The sequence below is a fragment of the Tyto alba genome, unplaced genomic scaffold (genome assembly GCF_018691265.1).
Source record: "Tyto alba isolate M040663 unplaced genomic scaffold, T.alba_DEE_v4.0 Super-Scaffold_4, whole genome shotgun sequence".
Classification (NCBI taxonomy): domain Eukaryota; kingdom Metazoa; phylum Chordata; class Aves; order Strigiformes; family Tytonidae; genus Tyto; species Tyto alba.
The window spans coordinates 18,105-37,566 of NW_024881315.1; the positions used below are offsets into that span (position 1 = coordinate 18,105).

At 69.4% G+C, this 19,462-nt stretch overlaps 1 protein-coding gene across 1 annotated transcript; it reads left to right on the forward strand.

Moving 5' to 3' along the window:
• The first annotated feature begins 375 nt into the window (after window positions 1-375).
• On the forward strand, window positions 376-19,390 carry COL5A3 (collagen type V alpha 3 chain). Its single transcript, XM_042802800.1, is given in 68 exon segments — window positions 376-790; window positions 2,557-2,724; window positions 2,856-3,069; window positions 3,156-3,318; window positions 3,851-3,973; window positions 4,144-4,290; window positions 5,388-5,501; window positions 5,600-5,761; window positions 5,945-5,992; window positions 6,114-6,155; window positions 6,230-6,292; window positions 6,500-6,574; window positions 6,712-6,795; window positions 6,875-6,931; window positions 7,043-7,096; window positions 7,186-7,239; window positions 7,343-7,396; window positions 7,513-7,566; window positions 7,639-7,692; window positions 7,778-7,822; window positions 8,035-8,088; window positions 8,240-8,284; window positions 8,540-8,593; window positions 8,701-8,745; window positions 8,876-8,929; window positions 9,037-9,081; window positions 9,171-9,224; window positions 9,346-9,390; window positions 9,641-9,694; window positions 9,876-9,983; window positions 10,058-10,111; window positions 10,204-10,257; window positions 10,479-10,523; window positions 11,031-11,084; window positions 11,240-11,284; window positions 11,460-11,513; window positions 11,706-11,759; window positions 11,847-11,900; window positions 11,989-12,031; window positions 12,034-12,095; window positions 12,251-12,340; window positions 12,423-12,476; window positions 12,670-12,777; window positions 12,896-13,003; window positions 13,459-13,512; window positions 13,658-13,711; window positions 13,861-13,968; window positions 14,092-14,145; window positions 14,248-14,301; window positions 14,396-14,449; window positions 14,570-14,623; window positions 14,757-14,864; window positions 15,023-15,076; window positions 15,338-15,391; window positions 15,555-15,608; window positions 15,752-15,805; window positions 15,945-16,052; window positions 16,239-16,292; window positions 16,380-16,433; window positions 16,537-16,644; window positions 16,748-16,801; window positions 17,006-17,041; window positions 17,167-17,220; window positions 17,345-17,588; window positions 17,717-17,829; window positions 18,008-18,076; window positions 18,221-18,457; window positions 18,549-19,390. Coding segments are annotated over 68 exon segments (5,325 nt in total). The 5' UTR covers window positions 376-711; the 3' UTR covers window positions 18,696-19,390.
• The last annotated feature ends 72 nt before the right edge of the window (window positions 19,391-19,462 follow it).

Here is a 19,462-nt window from a genome sequence, read left to right on the forward strand (position 1 = left end):
GCACTTGGAGCAGGGTGGGGGGCTCTACACCCCTAAACCTTGCTGGGGGACTGGGAGCAGGGTTGGGGCCTCTGCACCCCAAAACCTGCTGTCTGTGCTGTGTGGCTGGGGTTGAGGTGGGGGGCTCTGCACCCCAAAACCCGCTGTCTGTGCTGTGAGGCTGGGAGTGTGTGTGGGGGCTCTGCACCCCTAAACCTTTCTGGGTGACTGGGAGCAGGGTGGGGGGCTCTGCACCCCAAAACCCATTGGCCTTGCTGTGGGGCTGGGAGCAGGGTGGGGGGCCCTGCACCCCCAAAACCCGCCGTCTGTGCTGTGGGGCTAGGATTGAGGTGGGGGGCTCTGCACCCCTAAACCTTGCTGTGGGTCTGGGAGCAGTGCGGGGGGGGGGGACGGGGACGGGGACGGGGATGGACACCCCCTGCACCCCTAAACCTCAGTGTGGGGCCGGGGCCTCTCGTCAGCCCCCGGCCCCGTTCCGGGTGACCGGAGCTCGCACCGGGACCCCCCGGGGTCGGGGCCGGGGCCCGCCCGTGGGCCGGGGCGGGCGGGAGGCGGGGGCTCCCGGCGGGTCGGTCCTCCCCTCCCTCCCCTTTTTCCCCTCCCTTTCCCTCCCCGCAGCCCCGGCGAGCCTGGAGCGGGCAGGGCGGGTTAAGAGCTCCGGGACCGGGTACCGGGCACCGGCTACCGGGGACCGGCTACCGGCTACCGGGCATGGAGGGTCCCCCGGTCCCCGCCGCGCTCCTCGCCGCGCTCCTCGCCGTCTTGCAGGGGCTGCCCCCGGCCAGGGCAGGTAACGCGCACCGGGTGGCAGGCGGGGAGGGAGGGAGAAGAGGGGGGGACACGACGGCCCCCACGCCCACGCGTGTCTCCGTTCACCCCCTCCGTCTCCCGGTTCCGCGGGGAGGTTGGCGGGGGGGCGGGTCGGCGGCGGGCTGAGCCCCGCGGCCTCGGCGGTGGGGATCGGGAGGGAAACACGCCCACACCCGCGAATGTCCCCGCGGGATTTTCGCTGCTGTCACGCGTGGGGGGGGGGGGGGGGAGAGGGGGGCCCGCCGCCTTCAGCACCACGGACAGGGCCTGAGGGGGCGTGGGGGGGGACCCCTGGGGGGGGACCCACGGGCACGGGGCTCTGGGGGGTCCCTCGTGGACCCCGGTGACAGGGACCCCCTGCTCTGGGGTGGGGGTGTCCCTCGTGGGATTGGGGTGCTCCCACCCCAGATAGGGGTGCACCCCCCCCCCTAGGCAAGGGTGCTCCCCCCCCAGCTAGGGGTGTTCCCCCCGGGTCCCTTGGTGGGAGTGCTCCTTCTGAGGAGGGGGTGCTCCCCCCCAGGACAGGGGTGCACCCCCAGATCCTCTGGGGGGGGTGCTGCCCCCGGGGTGGGGGAGCAGGCAGGGTGGGAAGCCCCAATGCCTGGGGTCCTCTCGCTGGCTTGGGGGGGTGTGTGTGTCTAGGGGGAGCGCCTGAAGCGTGAATAATGGGGTTAAGCGCTGGCACGGGCTCCCGGGGCTGGGGGGGGGGGGGGCCGTGGGGGTGCCCCCCTCACCCCGATTCCTCCAGCTTTGCTGCACCCCACCCCTTGGCTTTACGGGGAGCGGTGCCGAGCCACCAGCACCCCCGTGTGTGTCCCGCCCCCCCTCAGCTCCCTGAGCCCCCCCATACCGCACACACACACACTGGGGGGGGGGGGGCTGGCAACTGGAGGGGCTTGGCTTGTACTGGGGGTTCCCAGCTTGGGGAAGAGAGGGGGGGCGGGGTGGGGTGGGGGGTGTCTGTCTGTGTGTGTGTGTCCCCCCAACCCCGGCACGCCGTGTCCCGCGGGAACGCCGGCAGGAAGCCGGACCCATGTGCCGGGGTCAGGAGGGCCTGAGAGACGGCTCGGCCGGAGCGGGGGTCAGCCTGTTCCCAGCCTGGCCCTGTCCTGCCGTGCCCCCCCCCCCTCAAACTTGGGGTATCCCAGCCAGGCTGGTGGGGCTGGGGGCAGCTTGGGGACCCCCAGGAGGAATTGCCTCCCCCCCCTCCCCTCGCCCCCAATCCCCTTGGCCTGCCCAGACAAGCCACTCCGGCAGGGAGGGTGGGTGCTGCCCCAGGCAGGGGGGGCCCCCCAACCCGCACCCCCTCGTGCACACCTGGATTAACCCTCCACGCGCCCGAGTGCAGCTGACAATTGGGGTTCAGCTCCCTGCGGGGAGCGGGCAGCACCCCTCAAACCCTCTCCCCACGCCTCCAGCTGGGTTAACGCTTCGGGGTGCCGGGGTGGCGGGGGGCGAGCCCTCCCGCCCCTCGGGGGGGTTGGGGGGGTGGGGGGGGTGTGCACCCATCCATGCCGTGGGGTGCAGAGCAGGGCCGGGGGCGGAGGAATGCGGTGAAGGAATCTGGCGGCCGCGGGACCGGACCTTGGGCCCACACAGCTGCCTGGCACCGGGCCGGCCCGGCTTGGCGGGCGGCAGGCAGGGGGATGGGGATACGGCTGTGAAGCTCTGAACACGGCCGAGGTGTCTCCAGTGGGTCCCCACCCCCTGAAAAACCCCCACTCCCCCCCCCCCCCCCCCCCCCAGCCGTGCCCGTGGACGTGCTGCAGACGCTGGGCATGCAGGATGGTCGAGATGGCGTCACCGTCACCGCCGGGATCTGCCCTCAGCGCCCCAGCACCCAACCCCCCGATTTCGCTTTCCGCGTGGACAACAGCACCCAGCTCAGCGCTCCCACCCGTCACCTCTTCCCCGGTACGGCGCCGGGCGGCAAACCGAACCCTTCCAAGGGCCAGCATCCCCTTTCGGGGGGGGGGGGGGGGGAGATGTTTTTGGGGTGGGGGGGTGCTTAGCCTGCTGGCTCACCCCCTTCCTCCCTGCTGCAGGTGGCTTTTTCCCCGAGGATTTCTCCATCCTGGCCACGGTGCGTGCCCGGCGCGGGGGACAAGCCTTCCTGCTCTCCATCTACGATGAGCGCGGTGTGCAGCAGCTGGGCGTGGAGATCGGCCTCTCGCCCGTTTTTCTCTACGAGGACCAAGAGGGGCGGCCGGCCCCCGAGCTGTACCCCGTTTTCCGCCGGGTCAACCTGGCCGATGGCAAGTGAGTGCCGGGGAGGGGGACACAGAGAACGGGGAGGGGTGTCCCTCTCCGGTCCCTCTCGCTGCCACCGAGTCCCGTCTCCGTAGGTGGCACCGCGTGGCGTTGGCCGTGGAAGGCACCAACGTCTCCTTGCTGGTGGACTGTCACCTCCTCGCCACGCTGCCGCTGGAACGGGGACCCCAGCCCCTCGTTAGCACCGAGGGGGTGACGATTTTTGGGGCCCGCCTCCTGGATGAGGAGGTGTTCGAGGTGGGTCCCTCCCCAAATCCTTCTGCCCGCGCCCCTGGCCGGCCCGTAGCACCCTTGCCCTGGTAGTGAGGGGTCTGGGGAAAAGAGGGGGACCCAGTCGCCATCGGGGGGGGGCTGCTTTCTGTCCCCACAGTGTGTCCCCATCCCTGTGGGGTGATCTGGTGCCCCTCCCTGCATCCCTGTCCTCTGCAAATGTCAGGGGCCACGGGCAAAGAGGCGGCATTGAGGCAGCGAGACGAGTGGGGCTGGACCCCCCCCACCCCGTGCTCATTTTGTCCCCAGTGGGCAGACAAAGGTCCCTTTGTTCGCTCCCCACCCCCTGCACCCTCCACCCGGGCGAGGGGGTGTCCACGCTGGGCTGCCCCAAACCACCCACGGACCAACCGGCTGCCGCAGGGACGGGGCTGCCCGTGAACACTGGTTCTTACACGTGTGTCCGGGGTGTGCGTGGGCACCTGACAGGCCCCGGGATGCGGATATAGGGGGGCAGAAAACCCACTCCCCCGGGCTCCCCGCTTCTCCTTTGCTGCAGGGTGACGTCCAGCAGCTGCTGATCGTGGCCGACCCCGAGGCCGCCCGTTCCTACTGCCAGCTCTACATGCCAGACTGCGACCAGCCCCTGCTCTACCCGCTCCTAGCCCCCTTCCCGGAGGACGTAAGCACCCAAGCTGGGAAGGAGAAGAACTGGGGGGACCCTTGGGACCCCCCACCCTGCTGGGCAGCCCGCGGGGATGCTGCCAGGCTTGATTTAACCACGGGGGGAGCTGCCAGGGGCCCTGACACCCACGTTTCTCTCCCCACCGGTCTCTGCGCTGCCCCTTGCAGAGCGACACGGAGCCCACCGCCGCCCCGCGTAGGAAGGGCAGGAAGGGCAAGGGGAAAGGCAAGCGCAAGGGCAAGGGCAAGAAAAAGAGGAACAAGGAGCTGCTGGAGCAGCACGAGGCCTCCGTGCCATCCGTCGTGGCCAACCAGGTAGAGAGTGTGACTAACCCCCTCCTACAGCTGGTTAACCCACCCCGGTTAACCCCGCTCTGCAGCTCGCCTGTGCCCGCCGGCCAACGCCGTGCCGCGGCGTGGCTCCTCGTGCAGAGACGGGGCAGCCGGGACCTGAATCTGGCTTAAACCCAGAGCAGCTCCGGGTGTGCCTGGCCTGAGGTGGACCCAGGTACACCCCGGGGAGCTGCCGGTGCCGCTGGGCGAAGCTCGTGCCGTGCCACCGCAGCCTCTTGCGCCCAAAGTGACTCCCAGCTTTGTCTTGACACGGTTTGGGACAACACAAGCCGGTTCCAGCCGCTCTGGTCCCCGTGGAGCCGGACCTTTGGGTCTGTTGGACGTGACTGCAGGGCTCTGGCTAGAACGGCTCCTCCTCAAGATTCGGGAGTGCCCGAGCAGCTGGCGCATCCCTCTGAAGGATCCCGATCCCGCTGACACCCGGGGCTGAGCCATCCCCACGGCTCCTGGCCTTGCGGAGCGAGTCCCGGGAGCTGGTGGGGATCCCCTGGGCGGAGACGCTGGGGCAGGGCAGGAGGCAGCGCCCCCCCCCGTCCCTCCTCACCCCCCCCCGCCTCTGCCTTTGGCCCCTTTGGCTCTGAAAATGGGTCACGGCTGCAGCTGGGGACGGCGGCGCTGGCCAAGGGTGGCCCAGGGACGGTGGCCCCTCCTGCCGATGAGTCAACCTTGGCTGAGCTGGGCCGGAGAGACCCGGCGAGGGGTGGCCGTGCTCCAGGTGCTGCTTGGAGCCAGGGGCTGTGCAGCCCCGGAATTTTTGGGGGGGGGTGCGGGAAGAACGGCCGCCCCCGCGCCTGGGAGCAGCAGCTGCCGAGCCCTGGCTCGCCTTCCTCTCTCTGTCCCCAAGGAGCAGGACGCCCGGTGCCTTGTCCCAAAAGGGGAACGGCTCCGGTATCCCAAAGCCAGGACCGCCCTCCCACCCCCTACCCCCCAAATCTGTCTGGGGGGGGCTCCCCCCCCCCCCCAAAAAAACCAAGGCATCCACAAGGGGTCATGGGCCAGCACCTCCCTCTGCCGCAGCGCTCCCTTCCTCACCCTGCGCCCTTTCCGCATCGCCCAAGGCCAGCGTGCCCGCACCGACGACGGCGGCCGCGGAGGAGAGCTCCCTGCCACCGGTCCCCTCCAGCCTTGTCACCACCGTGAGCGTCACCCTGAATGGCACCGACCCCTTCGAGGTAGCGCCAAGGGCTGGGGGGCTAGCAGGGGGTTGGGGGGGGGGTGTGTGTCCCCTCCTTCACCCCCGCCCCCCCCCCAGCATCTCCCCATTCCTCAGGACGCCGGTGAGGAGCTTGCGCTGGAACTTGAGGAGGATGGAGTCGCTGGGGCTGGCAGCACGGAGCTGCTGGGCTACGAGGACTACTACGACAGGGACCCTGCGAGCCAGGAGCGGTTCGGCCCTGCTGAGCGGGAGGAGAGGGTGATCCAGGCTCGCCAGGTAACGCTGGGGATGGGGACTGGGACCCCCCACCCCGAGGGCACCAGGAGCTGGGGATGGGGACTGGGACCAGACCGGCCTCTCTGGGGCTGCGGCAGGGGGTCCGGGGGCCACGCAGGCGGTTCGGGGTCCTTCACCCCAGCCCAGCTCTTGGCCGTTTCTCCACGCCCTGGCGTTTTGCAGGAGCCCAGCTTGAAGGGGGAGAAGGGCGAGCCAGCCATCGTGGAACCGGTGAGTGGGGGGGGTTCAGCCCCGCCCTGGGGACATGTGGGCCCCCCCAGCCCTCTGCGGCACCCCGGGGCCACCCATCTGAGACGGTTTGCAGGACGGGGCTCCCTCTCTTCTCCTTTAGGGTTGGCGATTCGAGGGGCCGCCAGGACCCCCAGGCCCTGCGGTGAGGAGCGAGGGGCTGCTGTGGGGAGGGAGCGGAGCTGCCAAAGCGTTAACGCGCTTCTGTGTTTTCCACAGGGGGAAACGGGTCCCCTGGGACCACCGGGGCTCCCAGGGCTGCCCGGGGACCCCGGAGATCAGGTATGGAGAGCAGCCGGGGAGGGGCTGGGATGGGGCCAGAGCTGCCCCGCGGCACGGCTGGGGCCGCAGGCGTCCCGGCGATCCTGCCGGTGCATGCCGGCGTGCGCGCGGGGCGATGGAGCTGCAAGCCCTGACCTGACAGCCTGGCTTCTGCCGGCTCGGTGACGGCTTATCCCGGCCCCCCCCTCACCCCTTCCCCTCTGCTAGGGTCCCGCGGGACGGCCGGGGCTGCCAGGAGCTGACGGGATCCGCGGCCCGGCGGGGACCATGATCATGTTGCCGGTAAAGTGCTGGGACAGGACGGGACCCTCCTGCCTGCTCCCCGTGGGGGAAGGCTCTTTAGGTGACGCAGAGCCAGCTGCCCCCAGGGCTGGGGTCCGGTGGCTCCCCTCGTCCCTCACCCTGCTCCTTCCCCCCAGTTCCAGTTTGGCGGAGATTCCCTCAAAGGTCCCACCGTCTCTTTCCAAGAAGCCCAAGCCCAAGCCATCCTGCAGCAGGCGAAGGTAAGGACCCCCCCCAGGACCGGCCCCCCTGCCCAGCCACCCTGCTCCCCCTCACCCCTCGCCTCCCTTCTCCCCCCAGCTTGCCATGAAGGGTCCCCCAGGTCCCATGGGGCTGACCGGTCGCCCGGGGCCGCTGGTGAGTACGCTGTGGGGTGCCCACCCCACTAAGATGCACCTTACCGGGGGCATCTCGGCATCGAAGAAACCCTCGTGGCGGTGGGGTCGCCATGCTCTTCTGTTTTTGTAGGGTCTACCTGGACACCCGGGCCTGAAAGGGGACGCGGGGGACATGGGGCCACGGGTGAGCCTCGGTCGGCTGGGCTGGGTGAGGGGAGGGCGTGCGGGGTTATGCCTCTGGCAGCCCTGACGCCTTCCCTTCTTCTCCATCAGGGTCCCCGGGGAATGCAGGGACCACCGGGGCCACCGGGGAAACTGGGCAGACGGGTGAGCACTGGGAGTTCGGGTTTTGCCTCCCCCCCCCGCCATGGGTGCCCCTTTCCCATCCGTGTCCCGAGTGGGCCCCTTCCCCCACTCCCTCATTTTGCAGGGTCGTGCCGGAGCGGACGGTGCCAGGGGTCTCCCGGGGGAAACCGGACCCAAGGTCTCGTGCGTGGGGTGGTATTGGTGCTGGCAGCACGGTGGGGGGGCCAGGCCACCCCACTCCTGGCGTGGCAGGGGGTGACGTGAGCTCAGCCTCACCCCTGTCCCACCCCGCAGGGTGACAGGGGCTTCGACGGGCTGCCGGGGCTGCCGGGCGAGAAGGGCCACAGGGTAAGTGGGACCGCGCCGCGGCCCCTCCCGCCACCGCCCTCGCCACGCCGCTTCACCCTCTCTCTTCTGCAGGGTGACGTGGGGAAGCCAGGACCAGCGGGGCCCCCCGGGGAGAAAGGCACCAAGGTGAGAAGCGTGGGGAGGGATGGGGAAGGATCGGACCCCGCTGACGGCGGCGGGGTGGTGCTCAGCTCCGCTCTGTCCTCTCTAGGGCTCCGACGGCCTCCCGGGGCCGCGGGGACAGCCCGGGGAACCCGTAAGTACCTGCTGCCAGCACCGGGAGCTGGGCTTGGCTTCTCCCCCAGCCCCAGGAGTCGGGGGGGGGCAAGCTTGGCCCCTGATTTTCTCCCCGTGGCTTTTTGGAGGAGAGATTTGGGCACTGGACTCCCCCACCCCCGGGGAATACGGGGTGCTGGGGTCAGTGCTGCCGTCTGAGCCCCCCACTGACCCCTCTGTGCTTGGCCTTAGGGTATGCGAGGCCTGATGGGCTCACGTGGCCCCCCCGGACCCCCCGGACCACCGGTATGAGACACCGCTCCTGCCTGTCTGTCTGTCCCTCCGTCTGTCCCCACCCCGGGCCGAGGGGATTTTTTTTTCTCTGTCACCCATCAGCCTGGGCACGGCGTCACCTTGGGGTGCAGCATCGCCCTGACCCTCCCTCCTTCCTCCGCAGGGTGCCAGCGGCATCGACGGAGCGCCGGGGCCCAAAGGCAACGTGGTGGGTGTCAGTGGCCCCCCCCCCCCCTCCCCAGGAGCCCCCAGCCCGAATTACCCACCGAGAGACGGGGATGCTCTGGGGAGGGGGAAGCAGGGCTGGGGTGAGAGCTGCCACGTGCCCTCGTGGGGTGTGTGGGCTGGGAGGGTGCCCCGGGGGGGCTGGGGGGGGGGGCAGTGAGGGTCAGAGTGACACATCCTGGGCTCTGAGGAGGTTTTTTTTTGCTGCACTTAACGGACTTTCTCTGCCCCCCTCCAGGGAATCCATGGGGAGCCAGGACCCCCGGGACAGCAAGGGAACCCCGGGCCGCAGGTACGTGGAGGTGACGGGGGGTGTCCCCACGGGGCTGGGGGGGAGGCGGGGGGGAGCTCGGGTGCTCCCTCAGTCCCTTCCCAGCACCCCAATCTGTTCTCTCGCAGGGTCTGCCCGGCCCCCAGGGCCCCGTCGGGCTGCCGGGAGAGAAGGTGAGTCCGGCCCCAGCATGGATTTGGGGGGACGGGTCCAGGGCTGTCCCAGCTCTGAGCAGGTAGTGGGGAGCCTCAGGGGGTGACCCCAGTCCCTCTGCACCCCCCAAAACATCCTCCTCTCGCCCAGGGCCTGCCAGGGAAGCCGGGAATACAGGGTGTGGCTGGGGCCGACGGGCCCCCGGTGAGTACCGGCGAGGGGCTGTGGGGTCACTCCGGTCCCCAGCAGCGGGGACCACGGGGTGGGGTCACCCTCCCAGCTCGGGGCTCACGTCTGGTGCGTCCCTGCAGGGTCACCCCGGCCGAGAAGGGCCAGCTGGAGAGAAGGGCCTCCAGGTAAAGGGGCTGACCCCCCCCGGGGGGAGGAGGGTAGGGTCTTCTTTCCAAGGGGAGGGTCCCCGTTTTGGTTGACTCTCTGTCCCCAGGGCCCCGTGGGTGCCCCTGGTCCCGTCGGTTATCCAGGACCCCGTGGGGTGAAGGTAAGCACAGCCTCCCACTCCACCAGGCTCTGCCGAGGCACGAGGTGGGGGGGTCAGGCCGTGACACCCCCCCCCTCCCCGGGGCTGGGGTCTCCCCTCCAACCCTTCGGTGTCTCTGCAGGGAGCTTTTGGCGTGCGGGGCCTGAAGGGCAGCAAAGGGGAGAAGGTAAGAGGGGTCGGGGAGCGGGGACAGCAGGGGATGGGGGTCCCCGTTCGGTGACATCTGTGGCTCCCTGGTGTGGGGGGGCACTCATCCTTGCCCTCAGATGGCCGTGGGTGGGGGGACACCTGGGCTCAGCTCCTCTGCGTTGGGATTTGGGGCACAGCCCCGCACTGTGTCCCCGTGTGGGATTTGCACCACAACGAATGCAGCCTCAGCCCCCTCCCCCCCCCCCAAAAATGTGCCTGTTGTTCAGGGAGAAGATGGATTCCCCGGCTTTAAGGGGGACATGGGCCCCAAGGGTGACAGGGTAAGTGGGGTCTCTTTGTCAGGGCTCTGGGGGGGGCGGGTTTGCTGGCTGGCTGCAGGATTTGGAGGGGATGGAACCAGGATTGGGGTGGGGGGACACAGCTCTGTCTGTGGGGACCCGGGGGAGCAGCCCCGGCCCCCCCTGGCAGCCTGCTCCCCGCACCTCTGCCTTACCATTCCAGGGTGACCAGGGCTTGCTGGGCCCCCGCGGTGAGGACGGCCCCGAGGGGCTGAAGGGGCAGACGGGTCCCGTGGGAGAACCGGGTGCTGCTGGCCCCGCAGGCGAGAAGGTGAGGGGCCGTGCGTCCCCGCGTCCCCACGTCCCCGCGTCCCTCCCGCCTCAGCTCTGCTCTTTCCCTTGCAGGGCAAGCTGGGAGTACCGGGTCTCCCGGGCTATCCGGGGCGCCAGGGCCCCAAGGTGAGCGTGGAGGGGGGGCCTTTGGGGTGTCCCCAGGACCCCAAGTGCCTCATCAGCCCTGGGTTGTCACTTGTCCTCTTTCTTCTCCTTAGGGCTCCAGTGGCTTCCAGGGTCCCATGGGGTTGGCAGGAGAGAAAGGCAAGAGGGTGAGTCAGTCCCGGCCCACTGTGTCACCCTGTCCCACCCCTCCGGGTCGTTCCCTGCCCCCCACATCCTGCTCTGCCCCCCACCCAGGGCTGAGCTCAAAGCCAGGGAAGGGACCCAGTGCCACGGTTCCCACTCTGGGGGCACGTGGCGGGGGGAGCGTGGGCGAGTGGGGGGGCTTCCCCCTGCACTGCTCTCCCCACCACCTCCTCTTTCCCCGCAGGGCAAGGCCGGCCAGGCTGGGCAGACGGGCCAGCGAGGGCCCCCGGTGAGTAGCCACAGCCCCGATCTGGGGGTGACAGGAATCACCCCGTGTGCTGTGGCCGGTGGCTACCGCAGGGCCGGCTGTATCCCACCGTGGCCATCCCACCATGACTGTTCCCGGGTGGATTGTAGCCCACGGCAACTGTCCTAGGGCTGGCTGTAACCCGTGGCAACAGAGCTTGGGGGCTGCTGTATCCCATGGCAACACGCAGCCCCCAAATTAGGCTGGAACCAGTCGTTTCCCACGGCAACCAGACCCTGGGGACCACCGTAACCCCGGGGCGGCCAGTTCCCAAACTTCTGCCTGTATCCCATGGGACCCACCCTGGGGCCACCCGTGTCCCTCCTGGCTCCCTGCCCCACTCCCATCCCGGTCCCCCAGCTCCTCACCCCACTCCCAGCCCCGTTCTCTGCCCTGCACCCCCCAATTCCACGCCTACCTCCTCTCTCCTCACCCCTCACTCCCTGCCCCACACCTTCTCACCCCACTTTTTGCCTCCTGCCTGCGCAGGGCCTCCCAGGGGAGCGAGGTCTGCCCGGTCCCACGGGGAAACCCGGCCCCAAGGTAGGTGGGAACCTGGCCACGGGGTCCCCACTGTCCCCCACGTCCCCGTCTCCTCGCTCTCCTCAGGTCTCCTTGGCCGTGGGTGCTGGCAGCGGGTCTGACGTGGGTGGGTGGGGGTCTCCGCTGCTGCCCTCAGCCTGTTTCTGTCTCCCCAGGGAGATCCTGGCCATGACGGAGCCCCCGGCGCGGTGGGAGAGAAGGTAAATGGGGGGGTGGTCGATGCACAGCGGAGGGGTGTCCTGCAAAAGCACCCCGGGAAGGGACCAAGCCTGGGGAAAATGAGAGGCCGGGCGTGGGGAGAGGGTCTGGGCGCTGTGGGGCCGTGGGGGGGAAGCCCCTCTGCTGCTCACCGTGGGTTTTCTCTCCCTCCCACAGGGTCCCCAAGGTCCACAGGGACCCAACGGCTTCCCGGGCACGAAAGGTCCCCCCGTAAGTGGTGATGTCTGCGCAAGGTCCTGCCTGTGCTTGGGGTGATGTGGGGGACAGCGTCGGGCTGGCATCTCCTCCTCCTCTTCCTCTTCCTCCTCCTCCCACTGCGCCCTGGGGGGGTGCAGACCGAGGAGGGGGGAGCCCAGCTACGCAGCCCCTGTCCCCCACCCCGTTACCTCTGCTCCTGCCCAGGGTCCCCCCGGGAAGGACGGCTTGCCAGGACACCCGGGACAGCGTGGCGAGCCGGTGGGTCCCCTGCCTCCTTTGCTTGGAGCTTGGGGGGGATGCCTGACCATACCCAACATTAACCCCTCTCTCTCTTTTCTTCCACAGGGGTTTCATGGCAAAACCGGCCCCCCCGGCCCCACAGGGGTGGTGGGACCCCAGGTGAGCACTGGGGATGGAGCCAGAAGGGGCTTGTGTTCAAACCTGCCCGGTGGGACCCCCAGAAGCTCACCCTGCTCTCTCCCTGCAGGGTAAATTAGGCGAAACGGGGCCCGTGGGAGAGAGGGGGCACCCAGGCCCCCCGGCCCCCCTGGGGAGCAGGGCCTGCCTGGAGCTGCTGGTCGAGAAGGAGCCAAGGTAGGAGCCGCCCGGGGAGGGGGGGGGGTCCGACCGCTCGCCCGGACCACCGCAAGCCTGAGCCAAGTGGGGCTGGGGCCCCTCTGAGCTCGGGGGCTCTCCCCGGCTCGGTGGGGACGGCGCGAAAGTCTCTGCTGCTCCTCTCCACCTTGCAGGGTGACCCCGGCCCCGCTGGCATCCCCGGGAAGAGCGGCCCCCCGGGCATCCCCGGCTTTCCCGGCACACGGGGGGCACCCGGCGAGACGGTCAGTGCTTGGGCACGTCCTGTTACGGTCCTGGGGAAAGGGGAGGAGGGTCCTCCCTCACCATTTCCCTGCCTTCCTACAGGGTCCACCTGGCTTGAAGGGTGGGGAAGGGCCCCCTGGGCCCCCCGGGCCCACGGTGAGTACAAAGCATCGTGACATTTGAGGGGTTATCTGGAGTTTTGGGGTTTCCCTTGAAATATATGCACTCTTTGGGGAGCAATTTTGCCACCCTGCCTACAACCCTAGTTGATGAAGAGGAAGGTTTCTTTGGAGAGGAGGAAGACTGCGGGGGCCTTCCTCCTTCCACCCCACCTCTGTCTTCTCCCCAGGGTTCCCCCGGCGAGCGAGGCCCCACGGGGGCTGCTGGAGGCATTGGACTGCCGGGCCGGGGGGGTGCACAGGGTCCCCCCGGCCCCGTTGGCGAGAAGGGCTCCCCGGTAGGTGCGAGAGGGTGTGTGGGGTGAGGCGGGCGGTGTGGGGGGACACTGGGACAGGCTGTGTCTCCCGTGGGTCCCGGCCAGCCCTGCTCTCAGCCCTTCCCTTTCCTGCCCGCAGGGTGACCGAGGTCCCGTGGGTCCGGCCGGGCATGATGGAATCCCGGGTCCCGTGGGGCTGCCAGGTCCAGGCGGCCCCCCCGGCCCTGCCGGGGAAGATGGGGACAAGGTAAATCAGGGGGGGTACACAAGTCAACACCTCCAGCAACAGCTCCTTGTCCTGCCGAAAGCACAGGGAACGTGCCCCGGGCTGGGTGCTGGGGACAAGTCCCCTCGCAGACGACACATCCCAGGGCTCGGGGCCCTCCGGGATGGGGCAGATTTTCCCTACAGCTTCCCGGGAGCGGGGATTCCCGGGCGGCAGCGGGCTGCTGGTCCTGGCAGCCTGCCTTGGTATTGCTTCCCAGGTGGTGGCAGGTTTCCCCGGTGCCGGGATTTCCTTGGCCGTGGCTCCCCAGCCATGGCAGCTTTCCCTCCTCGCCAGCATTCCCTCCTGGCCACCGGCATTCCCTCCTCGCCGGCATTCCCTCCTGGCCACCGGCATTCCCTCCTGGCCACTGGCATTCCCTCCTGGCCACCAGCATTCCCTCCTCACCCCCTCTCACCATCTTCCCTTTCCAACAGGGTGAGATGGGGCTTCCCGGACAGAAGGGCAGCAAAGGCGACAAGGGCGAGGCGGTGAGTGCCGAGGGGCTGCTCTGTTTTTGGGGGGGTGTGTGTGTGGGGGGATTCTCCATGGGGCAGAGAGGCTCCGGGAGCGGGGGGAGGTGGGAGATGTTTGGGGGGCTGCCCTAACATTCCACGGGTGCTCCTGTCCTCACAGGGCCCCCCAGGACCGACAGGAATCCAGGGACCCATCGGGCACCCCGGCCCTGCGGTGAGTAGGTGCTGAGCACCCTTCTCACCCCGTTTATTCCCTCGGGTGCACTCCACCTTTCCCCCTTGGTTCCTTTCCCTGCCCTCCCGCCCCACACGTCGGGGTTTTTATGGGGCGGGCGGCGCTGAGCCCAGCCTCGCCCTTTGCAGGGAGCGGACGGGGAGCCGGGGCGCCGCGGGCAGCAGGGGCTGTTTGGGCAGAAAGGAGACGAGGGCTCGCGGGGTCACCTCGGCCTAAGCGGCCCCCCTGGCCTGCAGGTGAGGAGCGGGGAGGGGGTGGGATTGGGGCTGGAGGGGACACGTGGCTCCGGGCTCTGCCTTCTACCTTACCCGAGGGGCTTCCAGACCCCCCTCCCCGGGGCTAATCCGTGATTCCCACAGGGCATGCCGGGCCCGCCGGGCGAGAAGGGTGAGAACGGAGACGTCGGCCCCATGGTGAGGAAACCCCGGGGCCGTCCCTTTTGGAGCTCCCCCGGGGAGCCCCCCCAGCTCAGCCGCCCTTCGCAGTCTGACCCCCCCTCTCTGTGCTCCCCACAGGGCCCCCCCGGCGCGCCAGGACCCCGTGGGCCGCAGGGACCCAGCGGTGCCGAGGTGAGTCCAGCCCTAAGTGGGGGGGGGGGAGCTGCTGGAAGAGGGGGGGGAGCTGCCCCTCAATGTGGGGTACCCCCCATCCTCTTGCCTTTAGGGTCCCCAGGGAATGCCAGGCGGCGTGGGGCAGCCGGGTGCCGTGGGAGAAAAGGTAAGCCCACGGTTGGGAGGGTGGCGTGGGGGGGTCGGGCTGGGTGCTGGGGCTGGGCAGAGCTACCAGCACCACCCAGCACCCAACAGCATCTGCCCCGTCTGTTTTCCTCTCGCCCAGGGTGAGCCGGGTGAAGCGGGAGATCCCGGAGCCCCGGGGGAGCCCGGACCCCCCGTGAGTATCGCAGAGGGCAACGGCGGGGGGGTCTTTCAGAGGCAAGACAAGGAGAGTGGTGGCCAGATCCTGCTCTCAACTGCCCCTTCCCTGCTCCAACGTGACCCCCCCGCCCCACCCCGTCCCTCCGCAGGGCGTGAAGGGAGATGTCGGGGAGAAGGGAGACGCGGGGCAGTCGGGAGCAGCCGGACCCCCCGGCAAGAAGGGCCCCCCCGGAGAGGATGGAGCCAAAGGCAACCTGGTGAGAGGAGGAGCGAGCCCAGAGAGGCAGCGGGTGCCCCCACTTCCCCCCCAGTAGCCCCACCGGCCCTAATCCCTGTCCCTGCCTCTGCTTTCCCAGCACGCAGAAGATCTGGGGCTCCCTCCCAGTCCCACACTGGTGTCCCCTTCTCTCTGCAGGGTCCCATCGGCTTCCCCGGTGACCCCGGCCCCCCCGGAGACCCCGGCGTGCCGGTGAGTAGCCCCTGCTCCCCCCCCCCCCCCCCCCCAACTTAGAGGGGTGGCAGAGCAGAAGCCCAGCCCAGTTCCAGGCCTGGAACTGGCACCCGTGTCCCCCACGGCACCCCGGTGTCACCCACTGCTGTCACCATGGGAGGTGCCAGGGAAATGATGGTTCTCCCCCCCCCCACCTCTGCCTCGCTGGTGCTGGTTGGTGTTCTGGGCGGGGGGGGGGGGATCAGCTCGATGAGTGCTCACCCCTCCCCTGTGTCGCAGGGTCTGGATGGAGCTGCTGGAGAGAAAGGTGACAGCGGGGACCCCGGTCTGCCGGTGAGTGGGGGTGTCACAGCTGGAAAAGGGAGCGGGGGGGGGGGTCGCATTCCCAGTTTCCCAGGGCTCTTACGCATCCCCCGCCCTCCACGCTGCCGGCTGTGGACTCCCCCCACCCCCCCAAACACCCTCCCTCCCCAAATTCCCACTGGGTTTGTTTCAGGGTCCGCCAGGCGCATCAGGGGAGCCGGGACCCCCGGGTCCCCCCGGACGGAGGGTGAGTAGGGGAAGAGCGAGGCTGAGATGGGAAAGGAGGCGGGGGGGACAGCACGGTGGGGGGGGGGGGGGGGGAAGTGGGACCACGAGTGGGGCTGGCCCGAACCAGCACCCAGCTCCAGGTGCCTTTGTCCCCTCGTCCAGGGCCCCGTGGGACCGATGGGGCGCGAGGGCCGTCAGGGCGAGAAGGGTACCAAGGTGAGCGGTGGCCGCTACGCCCCCGGGACCCCCCAAACCTATTCCCCCTCCACCCACAACCCCCCCCCCCCCCCAAACTTCCAGAGAGGTGGGTCTTGAGGGGGTGCCAGCCTCAGCTCTGTCTGTCCTGCCCCCCCAGGGCCAGCCTGGCACGGAGGGGCCCCCCGGGAAGATGGGCCCCATGGGGGCACAGGGGCCGCCAGGCCGGCCGGGCTCGGAAGGGCTACGTGGGATCCCCGGCCCTGCTGTGAGTTGGGGGGGGGGGCGGAGCTGTGGGGGGGACTTTCCCGTGCCGTTGCGGGGCCACCTGTGTCCCCAAAACCCTGGGGCCGGCTGCAGCTGGGGGGACGTCCCCTCGGGTTGCAGCTTGGAGGGGTGTTTTGGGGAGAGGGGCTCAGCTTGGGGTCCCTTTCCTACACCAAGTCTCTTCCAGGGTGAACAAGGTCTGCTGGGGGCTCCGGGCCAAGCGGGACCACCCGGCCCCCTGGTAAGAGAGGGGGAGCAAGCCCCCCGGGGTGGGTGATCTGAGCTGGGATGGTTTCGGGGTGCGTGACACCCCCTTGGCCTCTTGCAGGGTCCTGTGGGTTTACCTGGCCTCAAGGGAGACCCTGGCCACAAGGGAGATAAGGTGAGGTGATAACTGGGGTCCCTCACCCCAAACTTGTCTCCAAGCCCCCCCCCCACCCCGGATGATGGGCAGGGGGCTGCCTGATGCTGCCCTTTGCCCCCAGGGCCACGCTGGGCTCATTGGGCTCATCGGACCACCCGGAGAGATGGGGGAGAAAGGAGACCAGGGGCTCCCCGGCATCCAGGGCCCCCCGGGACCCAAAGGAGACCCTGTGAGTATTTGGGGGGTCTCCAGGGCTGGGTGAAGACAAGGTACAGGGGCTGGTGGGGCGCAGCCCCCCCCGAGCACGGGGCTGACGCTCTCTCTACCCCCAGGGTCTGGCTGGACCCACTGGCCCCACTGGGCCCCCCGGCCCCCCCGGGCTCTCGGTGAGTACCTACCTGCGTTGGGTGGGTTCCCCAAGGGTCTCCTGCTCGCCCCTAACTCCCCCTGCAGACCCCTGGGGGCTTTGCCCCCAGGAGGGTGAGAGGGGCAGGGGGGGAGCCTGAGCCCCAGGGAGGGGGCAAGGTGGGGGGGGCTGCCATGGGATCACGGCGTGCCCGGCCAGTGCCCCTCTCCGCTCTTCCCCACAGGGACCCTTGGGTCAGAAGGGCTCCAAAGGCTCACCGGTGAGTGCTGGGGAGGGCTGGGGACAGGGCTGGGGTGAGGGGGACACGGTGGGGGACACGGCAGCTCCGAAGGGGACAACGCAGACCCAGCCGCAGTGCCGCGGTGCCATTTTCTTCTTCTGCAGGGTGCTCTGGGTCCCCGAGGTGACACGGGCCCCCCCGGCCCCCCGGGACCACCGGTGAGTAAGGGATGCTCTGGACAGACACCGCTTCACGTCTGTCCCCTCCTGGGAGGGCTCGGGTGTCCCCAGACCCCCCCCCCCCCATCCTCTGCTCTCACTCCTTCATCCCTCTCTGCCCCAGGGCCGCCCAGCCGAGCTGCCAGAGCCGCTGCCCTTGAGCCGGAGCAGGAGGCACCGACGGGCAACCGAAGGGGTCCCGGGGGAGCAGGGGACCCCCCCGGATTACGAGGGTCTGGAGGAGGTGTACGCATCGCTCAGCTCCCTGCGCACCGAGGTGGAGCAGCTGAGACGGCCACTGGGCACCCCCGAGAGCCCCGCGCGCGTCTGCAGGGAGCTGCAGCTTTGCCACCCGCACCTCCAGGACGGTGAGGGGGTTTGTTTTGTTTTTTTTTTTTTTTGGGGGGGGGGGTGGGGGGGCTCAGTTTGAGGGAGAGGGGACACCAAAACCAGAGCCAGAAGGGAGCCAGACCATCTGTCTGTCCTTCCTGCCCAGGTGAGTACTGGATTGATCCCAACCAGGGCTGCTCCCGAGACGCCTTCCGCGTTTTCTGTAACTTCACAGCCGGCGGCGAGACCTGTCTTTTCCCCGAGAAGAAGTTTGAAGCTGTGAGTTTGAGCGAGGGTGGAGGGGATGGGGGTGTCTAAAACCACCACCCCCCACCCCCCCAGTGGGGGGGATATGATGGGGGGGGGGGAAGTTTGGGGCTCCCTTTTCCCCGTGCTCTGCGGGGCCGGGGGGGGTTGGAGAAGCGTCACCCCCCGACACCGTCTCTGTCACCCCCAGGTCCGACTGGCCGCTTGGAACAGGGAGAAGCCGGGGACGTGGTACAGCACCTTCAGGAGGGGCAGGAAGGTGGGAGCGAGGCAGCTCCTCGTGCTGCGGCCTGGGGAGGGGGGCGAGGCGGCAACCCCAGCCCCTCGGCAGGCTCGGGGGGGGGGGTGTCTGTGTCTCAGCCCCTCTTCTGTGTGTGTGTGTGTGTGTGTGTTCCCCCTCCAGTTTTCCTACGTGGACGCGGACGGGAACGCCGTGCCCGTGCCCCAGCTCACCTTCCTGCGCCTCCTGAGCGCCAGCGCCCGCCAGAACTTCACGCTCAACTGCCAACACGCAGCCGCCTGGTACGACGCCCGCGCCGGCACTTTTGCCCGCGCCCTCCGCTTCCGCGGCGCCAACGACGAGGAGCTGGGGCACGACCACCCCGCCACCCCCGTCCGTGCCCTCCACGACGGCTGCCAGGTGAGGCCCCAACCCCCGAGGACCCCCCAGCCCCGTCCCCCCGTGCCCCTGTCCGCCCCCCCCTTACGGCACGTTTGCCGCCTTGCCACAGGCACGCCACGGCCAGGAGCGGACGGTGCTGGAGGTGACCTCGTCCCGCGTCGAGCGCCTGCCCCTGACAGACGTGGCCGTCGTCGACTTCGGAGACGCCAACCAAAAATTCGGCTTCGAGTTGGGCCCCGTCTGCTTTGTGGGCTGAGGGGACAGGTTTTTTTTAAGGGGGGGGTGGGGGGGGGGGTGTCTGCTTCCTCCGCCGCCCCCCGCGCCAGGGACAGTGACCCAGGGCATACTCAGGACTCGGAGCCACCGCGGTGCCATCCCCTCCTGCCCATACAGCCCCACCCCCCCCACCCCCCTTATTTATACAACCGGCTCCCCGGGGTGGGGAGGGGGGGGGGGGGGAAAGCTGGGGCAGGGCGCCCCAGATTTTAGGGAGGGGGGCTTCAAGCCAGCCCCCTCCCCGTGGTGCTACAACGCTCCCCGCGAGCCCCCTTAGTGAAGCACTGGACGTGCCCTTGGCACGGCAGCACCGTGAGCCCCCTCCCCACGCCCGCGGGGACCAGAGGGGCCTGGATTCAGCTCCCCCCACCACCCCCCCACCACCCCCCCCCCCCCCCGGTGTCCCCGTGCCACGCCGCGGTGATGGGGGGGACACACACACCGGGTGATGGGTGTTAAACCACCTCCTTTGCCCCCTTAATGCTCTGCCCCCCTCCTTGGGGGCAGCAGGGGGAGCCCCCCCGCCCTTTTTTTCTTTTTGGGGGGGGGGGGTGTCGCCCCAGCCCATGGCAGAGGGGCCGTGGGGAGGTTGGGATGGGGCTGGGACCCCACAGGAGGCTCAGCCCCGCTCCCGGTGCCGTTGCAGTTACTGTACGATAAACCGAATGTATCGAAGCCGCCTCCTGCCCTGCATCCTTGCCGATTTCCATGGAAACGGGCGGCTTTTGTGTGTGTGTGGGGGGGGGG